We start from the raw sequence: 23,276 nt of genomic DNA, 5'->3' as shown, positions 1-23,276 counted from the left end.
GGGGAAGTGGCAACGGGTTGTAACTCAAATATTTGAAGTCAAATATTTTAAATGGTAACACTCTTTGTGTGATACATCATTTTAAAGGTATCTTTAAGGCAATAAAATGGTATAAATAAAAATTTGCTACGTATTTAACTAAAATGGCGGCGGGGCGAAATTTAGATTTTGAAAAAGTTACATTGGTAATTTAAGGGACTGTAATCGCAAATAAATTTATAAAAATTTGATTAAATGGGTATTATCGAATGAATTATTTAAAAAAAAATATTGTTTATTAAACATAACGTTAGCTTATTTATTACATTTCATTTTAATATTTTTTTTTTTTTTTTTGACAGTGTGCCAGTCAGTTGTGTTACTTAACGATTCCGTAGTGATATTTTGTGTTGATTCTCGAATTCTATTTTGTAAATCATCGATATCTTCATCTTTATGATATTTTTTAAGTAGCCCCCATAGAAAATAATTTGATGGTTTCAAATCTGATGATCTTGCTGGCCATTCTATTTGACCTCTGCCAATCCATCTTCCAGGAAAATATTTATTTAAAATTTTCACTTTTTAATATTCGAATCGCTGAACTTTGGCTAATTTTAAGTTCTCGTGCTGCTTTTCGAGCCGACGAATGAGGATTTTCAATAAATTTTTGCATAATCTTTAACGATTTGCTATTATTTGTTGCAGATTTAGGCCTCCTTGGTTTTTTCCTCTTATTAATGCTCCCCTTTTCTTCAAATCGTTTCATGATTTTTCACACTGTACCTTTTGAAATAGCGTTACGATTATTAAATGTAGCATTATCCAATTCACAAACTTCATTATACGACCTACCTTTATCACCAAAGCGTCTCATCATTAAAAGTGTGATCCTCTCCAGTTCAGTGAGTGACATATTGATAACAATGTTAGCAGGTAGCACAGAAAAGTTAATTCAGTAAAAAACTATTGCAATAAGGTAAAAAATATGTAAATAACAAAAATAGTTTACATGTGTGGTAAAGTAGACAAAATCAATTAGCCAACCGATCGCTATAATTTCTCTTAGAAATTAACAGTAGTAATAAAACACTAAATGTAATATTACATATCAGTGGAGTAAGTTTCATTTTTGCAGCAATGATGAGAAACCATCAAAAGAATCGTGTTAAGTGACAATATTTTTAGTTTAAAATAACTAACTTTAAAATAAGTATTAATTAAATTAAATAAAAATTTTAATTAATTCAGGGTAATTTATTTTTACTTCATTTTATTATTTGAACTTACTAAATCAATATTTAATTACATAATTTTTGTTTTTTCATTAATAATTTGTGGGTTAATTGATGTCAACTCCATTTGCTTTTAGCCAAGGTACGTAATGTTTAACATATGTAGCGTAAGTTGGATCCCCACATACTTCATCACGTAAACTCATTGATATCACTCCGGCTAATCTCCCTTCACATACAACTGGACCGCCTGAATCTCCCTGAAATTAAAAGAACCTCCTGTTATCAGAGTCCTGTTAATAAAGATATATTTACTTTTTAAAATTATAATTTATAAAACTTATTATAATCAATACAAAATATTTTCCTATTTAAGCAGTATTTATGTAAGATAAGTATCACACTCGTAGTAGTTGTAGCGATCTAAGATGAGTCACAAGTCATTTCTGAAAAGTCGTTCGCAATAATAAACAAAACATTTCATGTCGGACTTACTAGAGAATAAGAAAAATGTAATTGTGCTACCCTGTTTTCTTCTTCACTGAGACATCACGTACTAGTATGGAAGGCCGCAGAAATGCCGGTGATATTCCCCTTAAATAATTCACACTATTTACCACTAAGACCGTAACCGTTTAATAAACATCATTACTCTCAGAAAAGAAAATCTAATTAATTTTATACAGTCAAATTTTATAAAAAAAGTCAAATTTTATACATTTTGTTGATTTGTTTAGTCATTTATCATTCCATTTCATTGAGCTATCTCATGAATCAATAATTCTATATGTTCTACAGGCCGATAGAAAAACATTATTAAATTGTCTTCCAACTATAATTATTTTAATTTAACTCGAACTACTATAGAAAGGGGAAATGACTTTTTTCAGTAAGTAATTAGATAGTAATAGATATAAGTCACCGTAAGCTGTTTTGAATAAATATGTTTTATAGTTTAAATGTTATAGAACTTACTCTGCATCCATCTCCAGGCGATGAAATACAAATCCCGTTTTTCAATAGCTTCCTTTCTTCAGCAGGACATGTTACTACTGTTGTATTAGCAATATATAATGAATTTGAAATTATAACGTCACTCTGAAAATTTTAAATTATATTTTTCGTTATTCCATTAGTGCTGCCATGTTATAAATTCTATATCTATTTTAATAGAAAATAAAATTAGAAAAAAATAATTTTAATTAATAACAGTAATGATTAATTATTTGACACGTTTCTACAGTGCATTTTTTATTAGTATTTATTTCGGGGTCTTATTTTAAAATAGATTAAATAACTTAACAAGAATAGAAAGGAATAAAAAAATACTCAAGCTAAGTTACTAATATAAAAAAATTAATATATCATATAAATTAAGCCGGTAATTCATTTTTGATAAATCTTGAAAGTTTTTTCAATTCCATAATTTTAAACTGTGTTTACATCTTTATGATTAAATAATTTTTTTTATTGAAAAACAATAGCAAAAATAGTGAATTATTTTTTCCAAAATTTTATGTAAAAATATTTATTTATAATTTTATAATACATAAAGATATAAATAAATATAAAAAAATGGTTATTTCTATAATTGGAGAACTTAAAATTAAATTGAGGGATTATTAAAAATGTAAAACAGTGCTTTTTTGGTTTTTCCATTTTGGGGAGAAGCATTATGTAAAATTAATTTTTAAGAAAAAAATCAATAAAATGGTAATAATAAGTTAAAAGATTTTTTAAAAATTGTTAAAAAAAACAAAAATACAACCAAAGTTCTAAATAAAGTTGTAATTTATTAGGAAGTGGTAGTGAATTTTCTGCTAATTATTTTTTCAAGAAATACTGAAGAGTAAGAACTATAAAAAATTTAAGATATTTAAGATTTATTTTAAGCGCTATGGATAACTTGCAAGTGAATTTAATTTTAAATAAATTTTAAAGATTTTTTTTAAAAACTACACAAATATTTTTTGTTACCACAACTCACAGGACTGGGTCGGGCAAAAACTTTTTATAGTATTTTGAAGGCCTTTCTATGTAGAAAATGTAGATGCAAAAGATTTTCTTTAACTCTTTTTATAGATATAGGGAAAAAAATTTTAATAATTTTTGGAAAGGGGTAAATTTAAATAAAGATTTTTGCTAATTTCTGATGTTTATAAAAAAAAATTCAATTTTTGTAACAAAATTTTTTCTAAAGTGCCGCAGTTAAAATTTGAATGTCTATTTCGTCCAAAACACCCCTAACCTTTTTTCAAAAATGTAATACATCCTTTCTCCCTGAAGGTAGTACATGCCTACTAAATTTGAAGAAAATCTATTAACAGGTTCCAGAATTATAAGATAGAACTGTATTCTCTCTGATTTTTAAAAGCCAGTATACTCGTAATAGTACGTACAAATACGGATAAACGTCCTTCTCATAGAAATAGATTTTTTGGACTTTGGAATAAATTATTTTTTTTGTGATTATTTAAAATTTATTTTTCCTAATATCTCATTAAGGATAAAAACTTAAAACATAGTAATAATCTTTTCAGGTGTTTTTTTTTCTTTTTTTTTTTTTTACCGTTCTATATACTTTCCGTTATAGCAGAAAGTATTAGAAGAAAACATAGGTTTCATTTTGCTTTGATTCGGTTAACTAGGTTTTTCCTTTTTATTTCTTTAAAAACCTCGTTTAAAAATAATCAAGAACAAATAATAAAACAATTATTATACATACACTCAGAAATCTACGTACCATTTAATTTTATAGATTCTACATTTGTTTTATTCTAAAATTCTGAATAATTAATAATACATCTTATTCAGTTACCTTATAGTTCAAGTAAACTTACTGCGCGTACGAGTGTTCAGTCAACCTATTCACAAGAATCTCTTCTAAATCCTGATGCGTAGTAAGAAACTACGCGACATTAATATTCAGTAACCAACGCTATTGTATTTTACAAAAATTATACATATATTTTAAATTTAATGAAATCAAGACATTGCATTTGAGTTTTTTAATAGTATGAAATTGGCAATTGAAAACAAACAGTAAAAGTTCACTAATATCTTAGATTAGATTTGTATTATAATAAAACAAATAATAAATTCAATTCAGTTTTCGTCATCTGATTGCGAGAAATCTGTAGTGTTGTTAATATTAAGAGATACAACGGGAGGCTCAATTTTGTTTTCTATTTACGAGTATTATCCAGGTAATTTGGTTCAGTAGTATCCGTTACATATTTTATACAGTTTTTCGATTCCTGCTGGCCTCTTTTATCGATGGCTTTTAAGCATAAATTTTTAACGTCAGATATTTTAAAACCAGTATTTTCTGATGTTATGTAACTCTTGATTTGTCCCCCAAATTAACTCAATCAGTTTGAGTACACAATGATCGGAAGGTAATCGGAACACGGGTTTGCCAGTGGATGTTGCTAACTCATCAATTTTATACAAATAAATTTGCTTTTAATACGCGAAATCCTTAGCAATAATAGACTTCCACTTACGTCTGCAGTTTATTAACGACATCCGAAATCAATGTCATTGAATTACTCTGTAATTCGCTTTTGTAAGAATATAGAATAATGGGTTTTTCCGCAAACCTAAGGGGTTTTCCGCCATCATTTTTCAGAGAGAATATCAATAGTAGTGCGCTATTATCACCTGAATCGGTATCAGACATGGTGTCAAAATAACGGTAACTAAAGTCGTATAGACACAAATCTAGGAATACACTTCACTCACATGCCGGTAAACTTGTAAAAAACATTATATTAATTTTAAATAACAGATTAATAAATCAGTAACAGAAACACGAAAATTGAACCTGAAACAAAAGAGTGGTGTTACGGAAAGATGAGGGTTTTAATAGAACTGAGAAGATATAACGTTAAATAAACTTTTGATTACATTAACTATTACATGACAGATTAATTATTCGGTTATTGATATATGATAATGATTTTAGTGTTGTATATAGATATGGCCGCGTTGAGAGACGGCACTGATACAAATGACGTAACTCAGCAGAATCATGACGGACGCGTTGACACAAACGCAACGTTTATTTATTTTTCACTCTGCTTGCATTGACTCTCAAACTTTTTCGCCCATCACCCACAAAAGAATCACAGATTTTCTCGCTTCCTCCAACATTTTTTTTTAAACTTTCCATCTGTTAAAAATAATAATTGCAATTGCTGTTTTTAAGAGCGCATCTTAAAAACAGCAATTGCATTTATTACTTTTAAACGTAGCATATCCTGTTTCTGAGTTAAAACATACATTTTAGTTAGAATCTCAACACAATTTTTGCCTTTGTTTTTTTTTTAATCAGCCATCACCTTCCTAGACCGCCTGAACGCCTCCAAGTTTCTGTGGACCTTCTACCGCTCCCCCCTGAAGGCCACCAGCGCCCACAAGAGGGCGTTATCGACCACTTTGAGAACGAATGCTGTAAGCGAACTGAATACATTATTAATTTTAAATATGTTTCAAGTAAACAATGTTTGTAAATTTTAGTTTTATTTATTATTTATAAAAATATTTATTTTAAAATATTACATTATACGAGTACATACTCTGAATCTCTTTCCCCATCCGCTAATAAGACAGGCGGTATCCTTTTTCAAGTCCCGGTTATATACATGCACTGGTGATATTAAATTGGTAAATATAAAATCTTTTTCCACCTAAAACAGATAAAACAATAAATAATTGTGCCGCAATTCTCACGCGCGTACATATATACACATACATTCGCACGCGCGGTCACATACTTTCTATACTAACGTCTCATGATTAAGTACAAACTGTTAACGGCGCTGTCGAGTTTACATCTTCGTCGGAGAATCTCGTCGGAGAATCTCGTCTGAGAATCTTTAGAGAAAGGTTGTATTAGTAAATGTTAAGTTTTTAGATTTCCGTCGCTATACTTAATTCAATGTCCTATATACTACTTATCACTAAAAACATAGCGAAATATCGACCTGCAGTTAACCATTGTATTCATAATATAATAATTGTAGAACATTGCTCTTCATAAAATAGAGCATGTAATTTTACGTATAACACCTCGTAATTAACATCTTAAGTATAAGTGGCAGTACGCCGTTTTATGCTTAATTGCGGGTCCGGCGTAGAGGAGTTAAGGAAAAAAATATATTAGTGACAGGCAAGGATACCTTTTATAAGTAAAATAGAAGTCTGCTTGCAACACCACTCCGTGGGAAGTGTCAGCATCTCGGCCTTTAATCTGAGGTCGCGGTTTCGAATCCCGGTGAGTCATGATATTTTTCATACGCTACGAAAATTTCCATTTCATATTCCCATGCATAAGATTCAATCTTATATGGTGAATTAATCATAAAAACGATTCCTAGACCGTTCCACCTCGGACTGATAGCCCGATCGAATCCCGATCGGGCATAGCATTTTTCATACGAAATTCCATTTATATATTCCCACGTACAAGTTTGAAAAGCTTCTGCGGTGAATTAATTAATTAATTCATCGTTACAACAACAAAAAAATTAGAAAGATATTTTTCTAACTTTTTTCATAAATTTTAGTGATTTACGATACCAAAACATTGGCAATAAGAAAAAAACTTGAAGGGAACGAACGGAGTCCTTTTCAATGTTGCGTTAGAGGATGATGTTGAAAATTAGCTGATAGACGAAACTTGAAATGAGATCTTAAGATAAATAGGAGAGAAAAATATTTTTGGAAAATATTTACTTCCAAGAATAAATTATATCTCATACCACGGTTACTAAAGAACTGAAAAGCAGAATTTTTTCCCCGTTTCTTCTTCAGAGATCCGACAGTACTGTTGTATATCAGCGTTACAAACTCAATGAAATATTCCGAGATATTCTGCTATATAAGCAATGCCTGCATTCAGTTTATCAAAGGACTATCTAAAAATAAATAGATTTCATTAACTTCTGAGAAAGCTACGTGGTTTAGCTATCTCAGATCCTTTACATGTGTCACAAACATAAAGAAAGCTTGGACAGATAAAAATTTCTATGGAAAGCAATAAATTCGTTATTCATAATATCTCTAATAGGGGTTATAGTGTATTATATACCTGGAAAAACTTCAAATTGTTATAATGGCAAAGCCTGTAATAAATAAATGTAAATAAAACAAAAAGTAATATATCTAGAATTAACATAATTAAACGCTAATAAAATTCCAGGTTTTCAGAACCAGGATTAAGGAGTCCAGGTAATTTCAGGTTTAAAGATCCTGTGGTTGCTGGAACTGCTACACAGATCCATGTATAACGTTATAATAATGAATGCGAGCAAAAGAGTTCGAAAATTAATTTGATTCATTAATTTAACTGATGATTTTAATTAAATTTTATCTTTAGCAATCCAATATATGTTTTTCAATAATATAATACGTTTTTGCTGTTTGGAAAACAAATACTTGGCAAGCAAGATTTACCCAGTATGTATAAACTGCTCGGAATACAAAATTCTGCAGCGTGTTATAAAAACAATAATTTTAAATGAAAATATTTTTATAAATCTAAAATATGATAAATACTTTTATAAATATTTGTCAGCTCAGTTAATCGGTATTTTTTATTTATTTTTTTTTAATTTTTTATTTTTTTTATTATAAAGAAATGAAATCTACTCCTCACTTTAGTGAATAATTCATTATTTTCATTTGTTTTACATGAAACGATGATTTTAAAAACACTGTAAACTCAATTTTTTTTAGATTACTTTTTCCCAATTTAAAATTCTACCGATTAAAATACATAATTTAGTGATTATTCTTTGCAAAGAATTAAAAAAAAATGATTGTAAAAACCCTATATAAATTAATGACGTTTGTTTTTTCAATCGGTTATTAAAAACGTCAGCTGAATTTATGTTGATCTAGCCGTGTTACTTTGGTACTTTGTGCGGTGTAGCTTTTAACATAAATAGTTCAAACGTTTTATCTAGCATTAAGTTATCTCCCTTAAAGTTAAAGAAGAAATTACTTCTTTTTTGCGTAAATATATTAATAATGGATTCAGCCATGATGTAAAAGAAAAACTGAACAAAGTTTTAATACTTTCCTGACATTGGTTATTTATTCTTATGCAGTGGAAAAATAATGACATGAAAATAAGGCAAAAGAAAATTATTTATTAGAAGAAACTGATATTTTTAAGTTTTTATGGGTTTCCCCGCGACCACTATTGCTCCTAAAGTATTTTTGGGTAACTTGAATTGTTATTATGCCTAAAAAGACGTAAAAAACCTTGGGATTAAAAAATATTCAATAAATAAAAAGATAGCTTTTCGATTTTTAAGGAAGGAGGAAATTTGAGGGCAAAAGGTTTTACAAAACAATAGGTTAAGCGTGCACGCATGTACTGAGATTAATGTAAAGTGAAGTTATGTTTGCAAAATTTTAAGAAAATTAACCCTGAAAAAAGGATCTACCCTATCCCCTGGAGATACTGGCCGGAAAATTTTACCAACAAATTCTTCCTTATACACAAGTCTCCGAACAAAATATCATCAAAATCGGTACATCCAGTAAAAAGTTATTAAGTTTCAAACACGCCAGAATATATACATTCGTACGTATTTATGTATATATGTATGCATGTACGAACATTAATTACCCTTCACTTTTCTTGGGATCCCTCGGTCATGAAACGTCTAGAAACGCACCAAAACCGAAACCCTATTTTTTGATATTACCATACTTTCTTGCAGTATAAACCTATAACTATGATGCCAGGAAAGTAAAAATCTCCGACAGTTGATTTGGCCAATGTATAAATAGGAGTACGTCAACTGTTCGTTTTATAATGCACTAATTGAATTCGGAAGATTTGAAGAAATTGTGTAGTCTGCAAACTGCGAACATGCATTTTGGGCCTTTGATGAGGCATTTGATGAGGCATTTGATACCGTTAAACGAAATTTGGATAAAACTGATCACATTTATTCAGTACGAGATTATATTAAATTAATACGTTCAGAAAAGTTGACAGTAAAAGCTGTTAGTCTGGAAGACGTTATAAACGTCTTTTTAAAAATTGGTGACCAAAATGTACAAAAAAGCTTGGTTGTTGGATTAATCTTATGATAAAAATGTAAAAAAGGAACCAAAAATGCGAATAAAATGATTAAACTATTCTGAATTTAAGCATCACTCATAATTTATAGGAAAAGTTACACATTACACATTAAAAATATTAACTCACCGTTATCAATGCGATGTCATCTTTATAATAGTCGAACGGTTCTATTTTCTTGATTGATTTAATTCTTCTTAAAATTGGAAAATCATTCAGTTCTGTTATTCCTCCAAATATTTTCAACGTTGCTGGTGAGTCACTAAAATGTTGAATAGACTTATTTAATCGTTTTTTTTTAATCATAATAACTTTTATTTACTGCCATAAAATCTTTCTTTAAATAATAAAGCTTGATTTATTTTTTAACATTTTTTTTTTTTAATTTCAGTGTGCTGATATCTGATAAAGGGTTGTCTTTCTTCGTTTTAAAACTAATTATCACAGGTAAAATATTTTTATTTAGATTTTAATAAAATATTATGTAATCTTAATTTAACTCATTGGCATTAGATTAATAGTATTATTTCTAGCCAAATAGTTATGGAAACACAAAAGTAAAACTGTATCTAGCCTAAATATTAATTTGTCCTGCAGTAGATATTTAAAAAAAATAATAAATTAAAAAAAATGTATAAAAAAATGAAATAAAATGTACACATCAGTTAATTTAGATATCTTATTAACTGTTATTTAAGTTATTTTAATGAACATAAAAACAATAAAACTGAATCATTTATACGTTCTCATAAAAAAAAAAATTATTCTGCTTGATTATTAAAAAATAAATCGTTGGTAAAGATGTTAATAAATTCTTCCGGCATTAGCGGAAAGCACATATTATTTACCTTGTAAATTAACATAGCTATGTAATTACTACCAATTTTCTTATGGAAAGAAAATAGGTTTATGATTTTTGCAAGATTAGCATAAACTTTTAATTATGTGCTAAATTAAAAAATTTGCTATGTAAATTATGAATCGTAATGAAAACATATAAAACGAGTGGCAGTATTTTGGAATATGCATAACATATATACATTTTATTCCGATGAAGGTGATTTTACAATATTATCATTTCCACTAGTAAATCAAAGGATATTACAATTTCTTAAGCTAAAACAATTTCGCAGTAAAATTTTTATGAAATGTAATGCCTTTGGAATTTTCTTATCTTCAATATATTTCCACCCTGCTGTCCTAATTATTGAAAACGTTATCAGAATGACTTCCTCTAACATACAAGCTACCTAATCAAATTCAACGTTTAATTATTGTATTTTACACTGTTATATAATGCAAATAAGTAGTGGCCGATATACATATAATTTTAAATACAGAATGTATCATAAATTTCTCCCGGGACCTTCGTAACCTATTGTACTTGTGGAAATAATGGAAAAAGTACAGATAAACATATGTTCTAAAACGCTTCGTTTGCTAATTACGGCTAGCGAAAGATTTCGCTACTCCGGTGAAATGAGATCGTTCTGAGATTTTTAGGACGTTAATTAAGAAACAGAATTATAAAATTTGTTATGGTTTTTGATTAGGATAAAATAGGTTCCAGAACCGTATCTGCAGTAATTTTTGAGAAATCTGGAGTGAAAAAACTACTGTAGATACGATTGTGGGACCTATTTTATTCCAATTTTCAGGTCAAAACCCATGAGGAATCGTTAAATCTGTTCCTTAATTACGTCCTAAAAATTTCAGTAAGACTTCATCGGGGTAGCTGAAATTTTAGCGAAATTTTTAACTAGCAGTAACTCGCAAACAAAGCATTTTACGACGTACGTTTATATAAGCTTTTTCCATTATTTTCACTAGTACAATAGGTTGTGAAAGTCCCGGGAGAACTTCGTGATACACGATGTATACATATATGTATATAAAAAAAAACATATTTACTTGCTTAATTTACGTAACTGAATTTTAAACAAAACTAAAGAAAATTCAGTCAAATATACACTGATTATCACATTTTACTATCATTATAAACCTATGTAAAATCATTTCCTCGGACAAATTATGCAAATACTTTTAAATAAAACATTTTGGCCAAAAATAATAATGGTGTGTGTGTGTGTGTGTGTGTGTGTGTGTGTGTGTGTGTGTGTGTGTGTGTGTGTGTGTGTGTGTGTGTGTGCGCGCGCGTGTGTGTGTGTGTGTGTGTGTGTGTGTGTGTGTGTGTGTGTGTGTGTGTGTGTGTGTGTGTGTGTGTGTGTGTGTGTGTGTATTTATTTTTATTTATTTATTTGCCTTCACAAATAGTAAATTTACACAATTTTTTCTAATCTAGATTTTAATGTATTTATACTCAGAAAGTTAAAAATATTAAATACAAACAAAAAACATTGTGGAAGTCATAAGTATATTTATAGCTATCACTTTTCCCCTTTATTGAACTACTACAACCTGAAACTGAAACATCCATCCTCGTAAAATGCTTAATTTTTGTTTACGTTTTTCTATTTTGGTAATAAATTTTTGAATGTTAGTGTGATTCACTGATTTTATTAGTTTAATTATTGTTTAACCCTGGTTTAAAAATAAAAACTAATTACATGCTAGGTTTTAATAAAATTAATACATACTATTTACAAAAACAGTGTCCAGCTGATAACACATGTTTACTTGTTATTATTGAGCCACTACAACGAAAATTGTTACTTACGGACTCAACAATCGCCACCTAGAAAAAGATTGAAAAAACTTTTTTAAATATTATCCTTTTTTTAAATGTTCAAAATACTCCGTAGAGGATCACATTTAAAACAGCGGTTCTCAAATTTTTTCACATATCAGTCATGTGAATGTCAGTAGCGTATTAAATATGTATTATAATAAATATAAAATATGTAATATTCATTAGGATAGCGATAGAGATATAAGTTAGAATAGTAAAGCACAAATTATATGAAAAATTATTATTTCAAAGTTGGCAGTACAATAACAACAATGTGCTTATCAGCAATACGAGTAAATCATAAGAAATCACTAATTTTTATTTCTTAATAACGTCCTAAAAATTTCAGTAAGACCTCATTTCACCGAGGTAACTGAAATCCGAGCGAAATGTTTCTCTAGCCTAACTTGCAAACTAAACATTTTAGTACATATGCTTATATGAACTTTTTCTCGAATACAATAGTTAATAGATGTCTTTGGAGAACTCCGTGATACACCTGCATACAGTGCTGTACTTAGTGCAGCATACAGGATGTCGAATTAACGGAAAATTCATAATTCCAAAGTTTTATTATTACTTTTTTGGCAATTAAATAATAAGCTAAATAATAATTTTGTAAATTACCTAACAATTTCCAAAATTAGAACAGTATTTTTTTCAAAAATTTTAAAATTTGCATAAATAAATGATTAAAATCATATGTTTTATAAGTAACTTATTTAAAAAATATTATTTATAATTTCCTTACCTGATATGGTACTTCACCTTCCCTTGCCATTCGCCCATTCATAATATTCGTTTTTGTAGTTTCTCGTTCTTCAATAACATTTAGAGCAGTCGTAAAATCTAAAATGTATCATTAAATTTCAATTAAATCTTTTCTTTTAAATATTAATATGGTGAGGCTCCATAGTTCGCAAGATAGCTACTTAAAACGAGCTGCACGATTTATTTTGCAGCCTCTTTCGTTTATTAAACATGGTTTTCCTCAGCCTTTAAAACCTCTAAATTTTTATAATCTTCATCCTACTGTTAATAGCTGTATTTATAATTTAAAAATTGTTAATTTTTTCACTTTCTACTTAAGATTCAAATATCCTTCATAAAATAAAAGTTGAAACTTTTATTTTTTTTCTACAAAGAAATATTTCATACTATTTGTAACTGATCAATAAAAATAATTTTATTTACGATGTATAGAAATAAATTAATTTATTTTTTCTTATAATTTATTTACTTTTTCTCGGAGACTTAGTAATTTTTTTTTTAAATGGTAAATTATTTAGCACTTTAAAAGATGTCTACCTTACTACATTTAGAAGCCAAAAATTACGGATGAAAGTTAGTGACGCTATTAAGGTCGGGGAATAATTACACAAAGTTGTTTAAATATAATAAAATACTATAACTACTGGGGTTGGGTTGGATTGAAATTAACGGTTATCTAAACCGTTACTTTCAATCCAACCCCACGTCCATTCAATGACATCTATGCACACGTCCGGGGCGGGCAACGACATGTTAATTCGGTATCTTCACATATGTCGGCCAACGGTGTTATGGTTATGCTCAGGAGCTCCGCTCCCGTGTGGAGTATGGGATTGGCAGTCCCGTGCTGTCCGAGCTGGTTGCGGTTGTGCTTCTCGGTATCGCTGTTTGCAGCGGTGGCGGGAGGTATGACCGTGATCTTTTTTTGCTGACGCTGGGCGTAATGAGGACGGGGAGTGCTCATCGCTCTTCCCGGTTGTGATGGTGGGTTGAGCGAGAGCTGCTGTGATCTTGCTCTGCCAAAGTCTTGCACCGTTCAGTGTGAGTTACTTCGGCTCTTGGCAGGATTGTGCCATGGGTAGGGGTGTTGGAGCCTTTACTGCTATGTGCGCGCCCTGGGATCTCGGTATCGTTGGTCAGGCAGTAGCTGACTCCCCGGCCCGGGTTAAATTTGTGGGAGTCGGCTGACTGAGGGATTCCAGGAAGGATCAATGATCCGGGGCATGCCCAACCGCCTCTCTGCTCACATCTTGCTGCATATTGACTGGTAGAACATGATTATGGAAACTTCTACTTTGATAAATTCCGTGGTAAAGGGTCCACGTAAAAACCCTTGTCCTGGAGGAACTTGTCTTCACAAGTGAACAGGAGGAAGAGCGTGGAATTTAGCGACATACAGAAGAAAGATACTGAACGATGTTTCGACCTAAGGGAAATGAAGCGATTCCAAAATATTTGGTAATTAAGAAAAGTGAAGGAGGTTTTCCCAAGATCAGTTCTTTTGTGATCGCTCGAGGGATCACAGAAGCTGCAAAAGAACCTGTAAAAGAAACATGGAAAACTGCAATGGAATTGTTTATTGAGACCGTTAACGACATACAGTCATTTCGATTTCTGAAATCGAAGAAGATACGACTTACTGACGTTGAAGTTGTAGCACACGGTACACTTAATACCTTAAAATAAGTAGTTGTGTCCAGGAATTTGCTTAACTGCACTGAAGATGAAATTGTAGAGGAACACTGTAGACAAGGAGTTGTTGCATGTCGACAACTGAATACGAAACGAAACGGAGAAATTGTACCCTCCTCGTCACATGTCTTGACTTTAATAAACCGAAATGTTTTGAAAACATGAGGCTGGATTTCATAGGCAAGATGTTCGTTCGTTTATACCTACATCACTGAGGGTTTTTGGATGTCAGAAATTTGGACATACTGCATCGAGATATACGAGAAAACAATTATGCATATGTGGTGACCCGTTGCACCCGAATGACCCGTGCAGGGAACCACCAATTTGCGTTAATTGTGATGGACATCACAGTTGAAGATCACGAAACTGTCCTAAATATAAAGAAGAAATAGCGATACAGGGAGTGAAGACAATGCAGAAGGTCAGTTACTTTGAAGCAAGGAAGATCGTCCTCAGCAGAATGCCAAAGATCACATCTTACGTGCAAGTTTGATGCTGCCCTGCAACTTATTTTCAACCGAAGGATGTGATATCGGAACTTCCTCCAGCCTTAGCAAACTTAGTAGAAAGGATCATTGACCAAAAGATGAAGAACTGGAAAAATAGGAATAGGAGCCCAAAGCCGTCAAAATAAAAGCAGTAGTGACGAAACAAAGGAGTTCTCAACCGAAGCATAAACCTTCGGCCAGTTCAAAGGCGAAGGATATTGAAATGAAAATACAGAAGAAACTGAAGCTAACGTACAGATTGAAAAATACCAACTCGGAGACCTGCAACACCTAAAATTAAAATCTTGGAAAAGGAAGATTTGGAATAACAACAATAGTGCCTCCGAAATCACGGAGGCTTTTAAGTGGGAGGGTGAGGGCTCACCACACGTTAGCGGTGAGTGCATCTTGTCTCGACTGTGAGTACTACTCACCGCGCTACCGGAGCCGGTGTCATCTGATGCCGGCAGTAGGAGATCCTCTGCGATTTCCGGCGGGGGAACTGAAAATTCCATCACTGAAAATCACAGAAAATTCCGAGGCTTCAGATATTCCGAGGCCTTGGAATTTGACATCCGAGGCCTTTAGGAAGATGGAGAAGAGGAGTAAAAAGGAATGGCGTAATTAAAAACTTAAACAATAGTTTTACTTATTAATCAAAGAAGAGTATTTAATATTGTTTGACACTGAATTTATTTTCATCATATTTAGCACAATACGTGTTAATAGTATATTATTTCATTTTCAAATGTTTTTTAAGTGGCAATGGCCTGTTACATGTTTATTTTTTGTTTCCTCACCTAGGGAAAACCTAGACGATAATAATTGAGATAAACAATGATCGAGTTATATTTAAGAAGTTTGTAGAATCTTAATCAAAGGAAAATTTGAATTTCTTTTGTGCGACAGTGAATTTAGTTTTATGACAACATTTCGTAAGAAATGGTTTGACAGTTAATGTGTATTTGAAGTGTTTAGTGTCATTTTTATTTGTTTTTTAAGTGGTAAGGGCCCTTTTCACCCTTGTCATGTTATATATCTTTTGGATTTCTGTATTGTACCTCGACAACTCTATTTCTAGATGATATATTATGACAAGACTAGTCTACTTACTATGTCACACGTGCTTTAAGGGGTAAATGTTTTTTTGTTTTTTTTGATGGTGAAGATGCTGATAACTTCGACATCTTCCTCATCAAAAACTTTCTACAAAAGAAGCATTAATAATTTGTTTAAAATTATCTTTAATTTAAAGCCGATTTAAACATTTTTAAAAGGAAAAGAAAATTAGAAAAAAACTATTAATTTTTTTAACCTTTTATTTATAATTTTTCAGTTTGCATTGAGTTGATGACATAGAATCAATACAGGGGAATCTTTTTAATAATTCAGTTGTTTTTTAATTATTTAGAACGAAGTAATTTGCGTATTCAAAATTACACCAGTAGAGTACAGAAGATTATATATTAAATCAGAGTACTTTTTTATTGTTTATTTTATGAATTTATTTACTTTTTGTAATTTATTATATACTTTATATTCATTATTTCCATAGTTACGTACAAAAGTTTAATTAATATATTTGTATAACTGTAGATTACCGTATATGAATTAGTGGACGCTCCTAAAAGAGAACATAAGCAGAAAAGATTGGGAAATCTTTTTTTCATTTCTCTGAGTTATGAATATTAAATAGGAAGAGAGAAAGATTTACGAAGAAGTTTATGAACGTATTTTAGCGTTAATAAAATTAAAATTACGTAATTTATTATTTTTGTAAATAATGATTTAATCATTTAAAAAATTATCTATAAATATTTTAACAAAAAAACAAGTAAATGAAACTTAACTGACAATTATCAGATTTACTAGGAATATTTTTTCATTTTTTTAAATACTTTAAAGTTTTTCAGATCAGCTCCACTCTTTAAATATTTAATCTGAAATATTCTAATCATAATTTTTATTTATTCAACGATACCACTTAGTGTCAGATAATATAATATATAATCTTAGACAGATTATCTTATGGAGGCTGGGATGGAGTCTCCCAACTTCCATAAAGATAATCTGTCTAAGAAGGGAAGCTAAGTGACCTGTTTTATATGTTGAAGAAAGTATAGTAGGACAATAAAAAAAAAGCTACAGTGCATTTACTTACCAGGAAACAAAATTCGACTTTTCATAACAGGGAGTTAAACTCAAGAAACGTAACAATAACAGTAACTATAAATTAAATTATTCTGAAAAAAAACCCTTAAACTAAAAGCGTTTTAACTTAAAAATGCAAACGTTGGTGTAAATGATCTATTTTATAAGAACACAGATTATTTTGACACGTATAAACATAACCGTTGATTGCCTTATAAAAAAAGAGTATAACTTACTATTCTTTTTAGTAACATTGAAACATTGAGTTTTATGTATTCATCTTCGCGCGATGAAGTTCTTCCTATAAAACCTCGATAGTGGATTGCGGATAACAATCATCTTTGGATTGCTTCAGTCTTGTCACCGCTATCTGATAGTTCCAAATGGCAGAACAATATTCCAAAACGAGTCTGACAATAATGTATAATTTTAAAATAGTATTAATCGTGGGGAATCTCCTGGGGACCCGAATAAATAATCCGTAGTTCCTTCTGGTCTTTGAAATAATTTTATCAACATGACCAGTTAATGACTTAAGATCAAATTACACACATAAGTCATGTGCATTAGACTCCGGCAATTTTCATATTTGCAATATAATTATATATTTTACAGCAAGAGTCTTTCTGGTGTAAGCCGTAATAAGTGTCTTATCGACATTTAATGGCAGCCAGTTTTTAATTGACCACTCGTATATCTGATCAACATCATTTTGAAGTACAATATACTCATTATAGTTATTAACTCTACTATACATTTTAATATCATGTTTGTAAGCAAAAGAACAATAATCTTGTAGATAAACACAATAAAAATGAAAGGTCCTAGATTGGACAATAGTGGTGCACGTGATAAGGCGTTATATTCATATGAAATTTCGTCATTCACTTTAATAAAAAAATTTTTCCTGTTAAGAAATGACTTAACATTATTCCAGATACCCAACACCGAGAAAGATTCTCTGTTAGTTTGGCAAATGGAATAGAATCAAAAGCTTTCTGAAACTCAAATAAGCGGTATTGACTTGCTCCGTACTCCAAACTGCATGGTCAACAAATGACGCATGTGATGAGTGCTAAAAGTAGTTTTGAGAAGAGAGACACTCCGAAACGCAGAAAATACAGCAACCAGGCATTGGCGAAATAAAAAAGCGTTTTGAATAGCAGCTTCCAGGGCATCTAGTGATCAATAGATAATCTACCTTGACGGAAACCGCATTTTTCTGGAGAAATTAGGGCGTTTCTCTGAAGGTAACACGTTAGACGACGGTACCATTCGTTCCATCACCTTGCACAGGGTGCTGATGAAGGAGATTGGACGATAACTTGTGGAGAATTATCTATCTTTATCAGGTTTCAGTATTGGGATCACCAGTGCCTCTGACCAAGAATCTGGAAATACCGGGTCAGAGAATATTCTATTATGAACACATAGATGTAGTAGTGCAGTATCTCGGAGGTTGGATAACATACTGACCCTGATATTATCACTTACGGGGGAAGTGTCACGAGAATTATTCAAGGCATACCCTAGCTCATTAAAAGAAAAAGGTTTGTTTAACTCATTTTGCGAGTTTCCTATCACGAACGGGATATTTTCTACCTGTAACTTATATCCCACAAACTCAGACAGTACGGTGATGAAGTGAAACTGACCTAAACGTTCTTCCAAACCTGTTCACCTCATCAATTAGTGTGATGACGAGGATTCCGCTGCTTTCCAATCCAATCGGCTACGATGTCTGTACCAATCCACACATGGCCCAAACTTTTCTCCAAACAACCGATGATGGAGTTGTCCGAGAAATAGTAATAGTATCGAAATAGTTCAGCCATGATTTCTGTTTAGCACAATGAAACAATCAACGGCATATAGCACTCGCATTCTGGAAGGCGCAGAGCGTTTCTGTAGTAGACCTTCAATTGAAATTACGTAATGCCCTGAAACGATCCCTTAATGCACTTCTACAGTCTTCGTTCCACCAAGGAACAAAAGGCCGCCTCGGTTTCCAGATGTTAGTGGGATAGATTTGTTTGCACTATCGAGAATCAGGCGTGTAAACATGGTAAATTGATGGATCACGCTACCACTCTTGTGGTATCGAACAAATAAATCTGTGTTTCCATCCAATCAGCTTTCTCTACCACCTACCTTCGAGGAAGACTGTGAGGCAATTCAGTATTGCTGACTGAGGTAACAACTGGTCTTTGATCGCTTCCAAAGACGTTTCTGGATAGGCGCCAGGTAAGATGGGAAAATAAGGATGCTGAACACCCTATTCGTTCACCCTATTCGTATAGGGGATCATAGATCATTCCTTACAGATCAATGTACGAAAATGTATCTAATGAAGATACATAAAAATGTACAACCCATCATTCAGTTAGCAGAGATCCAAGTTCTGCTTCAGTCGATCAAATATTGTTCTTCAAGAAGAACATGATGTTGAGCCCCATGATTAGTGATGGGCGTTAAATCGCCAATTATTAAGCAGGCAAAGGAATCATATCATCCTCATTGAAAACGAAATTTGAGGGAAGATGTAAGTTGAAAATATTCATTTTAAATGGCGCCAATATATTCACTGAGACAGCAGGGATATTTGCAGCCAGCGGAATTCGCGTGACAATACGATTTCCTTTAGGAAAATGGCCACTCCTTCACGATTCCTACCCTCAGTTGAATAGTCACGTCTCTCGCAGTCGTAGCCGCAAAAAGATTCTTCATATTGGGAACTGAAATGAGTTTCCCACAATCACAGTATTAAAGGATTTTCTTCCTTTAGACGGAAGATTTGATTTGATTTCGATATCCTCACCCCGAGTACGGAGATCTAAAACATTTCATTGAATAGTTCAATTATTCATTATCTGTACCCAATGCGATTTAATTTGTACCCATAAAAAATAATTTTTCTTGTTATTACCTCTACGTTGAGATTACTTAAAAATACAACCCCGTTATTATTATTATTTTTTTGGGGGGTTTATAACCTCTAGGAAGTGCTTTGCTTCTTCGAGAACTTAATCCGCCACCATATCCTTGTAGAGACCTCGAGATGGTGGAGGGAAGTTAGAAGCCTGGAAGGATGGAGATGACGTACCAGGTGAAGATGCTTTTATAAATTCCTTCGCAGGGATCCTTTAGTTTGCTGCGTAATCGGTGCAGCAGGAACCTTATGTAATGGTGTAATAAACTGGTTCTTGATAAACCACTATCGGACTTTCTTACAGAAGTTACCTTCTTGCTGGTACTTAATGTTGCTGAAGCAGATGTGACGGACTTTAACATGTTCTGACAAAGCTTCTACCAGTTTAGTCAGATCTTTACGCGATGCGCATTCTTTTTCTTTCTGTACGTTTTATGAGAAATCCTGTACAAAAATAATATCAAGTTGTACAGGATTCTTCATGCTGAGGGATTTTCTGTATTGCCGACATGCCACCGGCAAATATACGTTCTGCTCAGTACTGATATTCAATATTGTTTTTTCTTCCTTATAAAAAAGGTATTCTTGAGACCTTGTCTAACGTGAACTCCTACAATTTATACAATTTCAGTCTCATAGCATGCGCAATAATCATTCCCGTACGGCTGCAACGTACACAAACCTGTTCCTTTTTGCAACCAGTTTTGGTGTGACCAAAACCCTGATATTGTAAGAAGCGTCTGGGGTTTGGTATACATGGTCGCAGACGTATAGAAAAGTAACAGACCTTTATGCGGCCAGGAACGGTAAGTCACGGAAAAAGAATACTCCTTTGCTAAAATTTAACGTTTTATGGGGCTCCAATATCACTCTGTCTGTCCGTATATACTTTAGGGCTATGAGTTTCCAACACTGCTCTTTCTTACAGACTTCAATTAATTGGGCGGCACTCCTAAGTTTCTTTATCGATTTCGCAAACTCACAAGCTGTTACAATGCATTCATTAATCAAGAAGGGATAAACCTTAGAAAAGGTTTATCCTTCCATTTGGATGATATGTAGGAGTGTAAGTGAAGTGTAGTCTTGTACAGTCTCAGGTCGACCATTGCTTAGATGGGTGGTTAATTGAAACCCAACCAGCAAAGAACACCGGTATCCACGATCTAGTATTCAAATCCGTATAAAAGTAAGTGCCTTTACTACGATTTGAATGTAGGATCTCTCGACTATGAAATCAGCTGATTTGCTAAGATGCGTTTACCATTAGAGCAAGCCGGGAGTTCCTTGTTATACCTAACCATAGGAAATCTTATGCTTCAATATTTGACACACTCCCTTTCGTTTCTCGTTTTCTTATCACTGAATAAGAAATCTTCTGCTGATAAGGTCGATCTAAGTCTCTTCAAACCGACGTTTTTGTTGGTTTTTACAAGCGGATCTACAACCACCGAAACATTATTTGGGAGTGCCATATGGTTCCCACGAGTGCCGGCGATTTAACGGACCACTCCAGCAGAATGCGCGCATACTGGAGCAAGCGTTGCATACATCTTTGTTCACCCGAGTGCCTAGAGGACATTGTTTGAGACTCACTACCTAGAGCCACTCAACCATCAGTACGATAGTTTCCACCTTTGTTGCGTTTCATGAGGTGTTGCATCACCATCTAGTGTAAGTGTAAAGAAACAGTATACGATGTTGTTGTGTTGCTATATGAGAGTATATGTTGTAAATTGCGTAGTGTTTTTGTTGTAGTGTATGTGTACTGTGTAAAGTTTCAGCAGTTCAGTGTGTAGCAGAACCCCTAAAGTCCCCCAAAGAGTATCACTCCCTGTCAGGAAATAAACATTAAAAAAAAAATCTATTGAAAACAAAAAAAATTATGTTATTTTTTAATACTAACATTATAAATCTAATAATTAGATTGTACGTTTTATTTATTCAAATACATATTACCTTTACGTTGAAAATATAATACCGCCAAAAATAAAAAATGGTTCCATTTTAAAAACATTTTTGTAAAATTACAATTTCGAATTTGTTAACATTAATTTATTTATAACTCTTTTTCCCGAGTTTAAGTAAGTAGGTAGACGTGTATTAACTTAACATTATTTATTGTATAACCCGTAGCAAAAATGAGGAATTTATTGTATTTAAAAAGATAATATATTCATAAATTATACTGGTTTTATTATTTATGCCATAGTTTACAACTTTTTTTAATTTATTTATGAATAACATTTTTCTTTAAAAAAGAATAAATATAATTTGACAGTTTATTTTTCCTTTCACAGTACATTTCTACATTTACTGTAACATTTATATTTATGTTACTTTCAGCGTTTATGAAATAAATCATTCAAAATTGTCTTTCATACAGTGTTAATAAAGTACAGAAACGTAAATTAACTTTTCAATAGTTTATAAAAAAATGGAACTTGGCAAACACTTTTTCTTCAAAACTATCTATTTTTCAGAATGGGACTACTACACCACAATCTCCCAAGTGAGTGTAGTCGTGGAAAAGGAGCTGAAAAATTTCAAATAGAAAGGATACGATTGTCACAGTTTATTTTAAAGGATATTTTTAAAAAATACATATTTTAATATAAAAATTTTCGGGCTTCGACAATCCTAACCAAGATGGCACCAACGTAATATTTTTCAAGCTACTTTTAAAACCTAACCCACCGGGTTGGTCTAGTGGTGAACGCGTCTTCCTAAATCAGCTGATTTGGAAGTCGAAAGTTCCAGCGTTCAATTCCTAGTAAAGGCAGTTACTTGTATACGGATTTTAATACTAGATCGTGGATACCGGTGTTCTTTGGTGTTTGGGTTTCAGTTAAACATACATCTCAGGAATGGTCAAACTGAGACTGTATAAGACTACATTTCATTTACATTGATACATATCACATATCATCCTCTGAAGTAATACCTGAACGGTAATTCTCAGAGGGAGACAGAAAAAAAGAAAGAAACGCTTTAAAAGTTATTTCCCAAATAGTTTTCATATAACTCAAAATCTGCCTGAATTATTTAGTTATAAATTGTTATTTTTCACTCATGACCAGTTATTTAAATGGTACTATAGACCAGTTTTGATATTCACGGTGAAAAAGATTAAATATCTTGCTTTTTGTTTAGGACTGTCGTAATTCAAACGTCTAAAATTCATTACGATTTTATCTTTATCCATTTAAGATTATTGAGTTGTCCCCCATTTGGATCCTTC

At 31.9% G+C, this 23,276-nt stretch overlaps 1 protein-coding gene across 1 annotated transcript; it reads right to left on the bottom strand.

The window, feature by feature from the left end:
* Window positions 1-1,215: 1,215 nt before the first annotated feature.
* Window positions 1,216-22,158, bottom strand: LOC142322987 (chymotrypsin-1-like). The gene is made up of 7 exons (XM_075362082.1): window positions 21,995-22,158; window positions 12,756-12,853; window positions 11,913-12,010; window positions 9,445-9,577; window positions 5,795-5,905; window positions 2,190-2,312; window positions 1,216-1,474 (listed from the first exon to the last, which is right to left on the bottom strand). The coding sequence occupies exons 1-7, from the start codon at window positions 22,050-22,052 to the stop codon at window positions 1,322-1,324; spliced, it is 774 nt and encodes a 257-aa protein (XP_075218197.1). The 5' UTR covers window positions 22,053-22,158; the 3' UTR covers window positions 1,216-1,321.
* Between the last annotated feature and the right edge of the window lie 1,118 nt (window positions 22,159-23,276).

The sequence above is a fragment of the Lycorma delicatula genome, chromosome 4 (genome assembly GCF_047948215.1).
Source record: "Lycorma delicatula isolate Av1 chromosome 4, ASM4794821v1, whole genome shotgun sequence".
In the NCBI taxonomy this organism is placed as follows: Eukaryota; Metazoa; Arthropoda; class Insecta; order Hemiptera; family Fulgoridae; genus Lycorma; species Lycorma delicatula.
The sequence above is the reverse complement of the archived record's forward strand: the minus strand, read 5'-3'. Positions and strand labels throughout refer to the sequence as shown.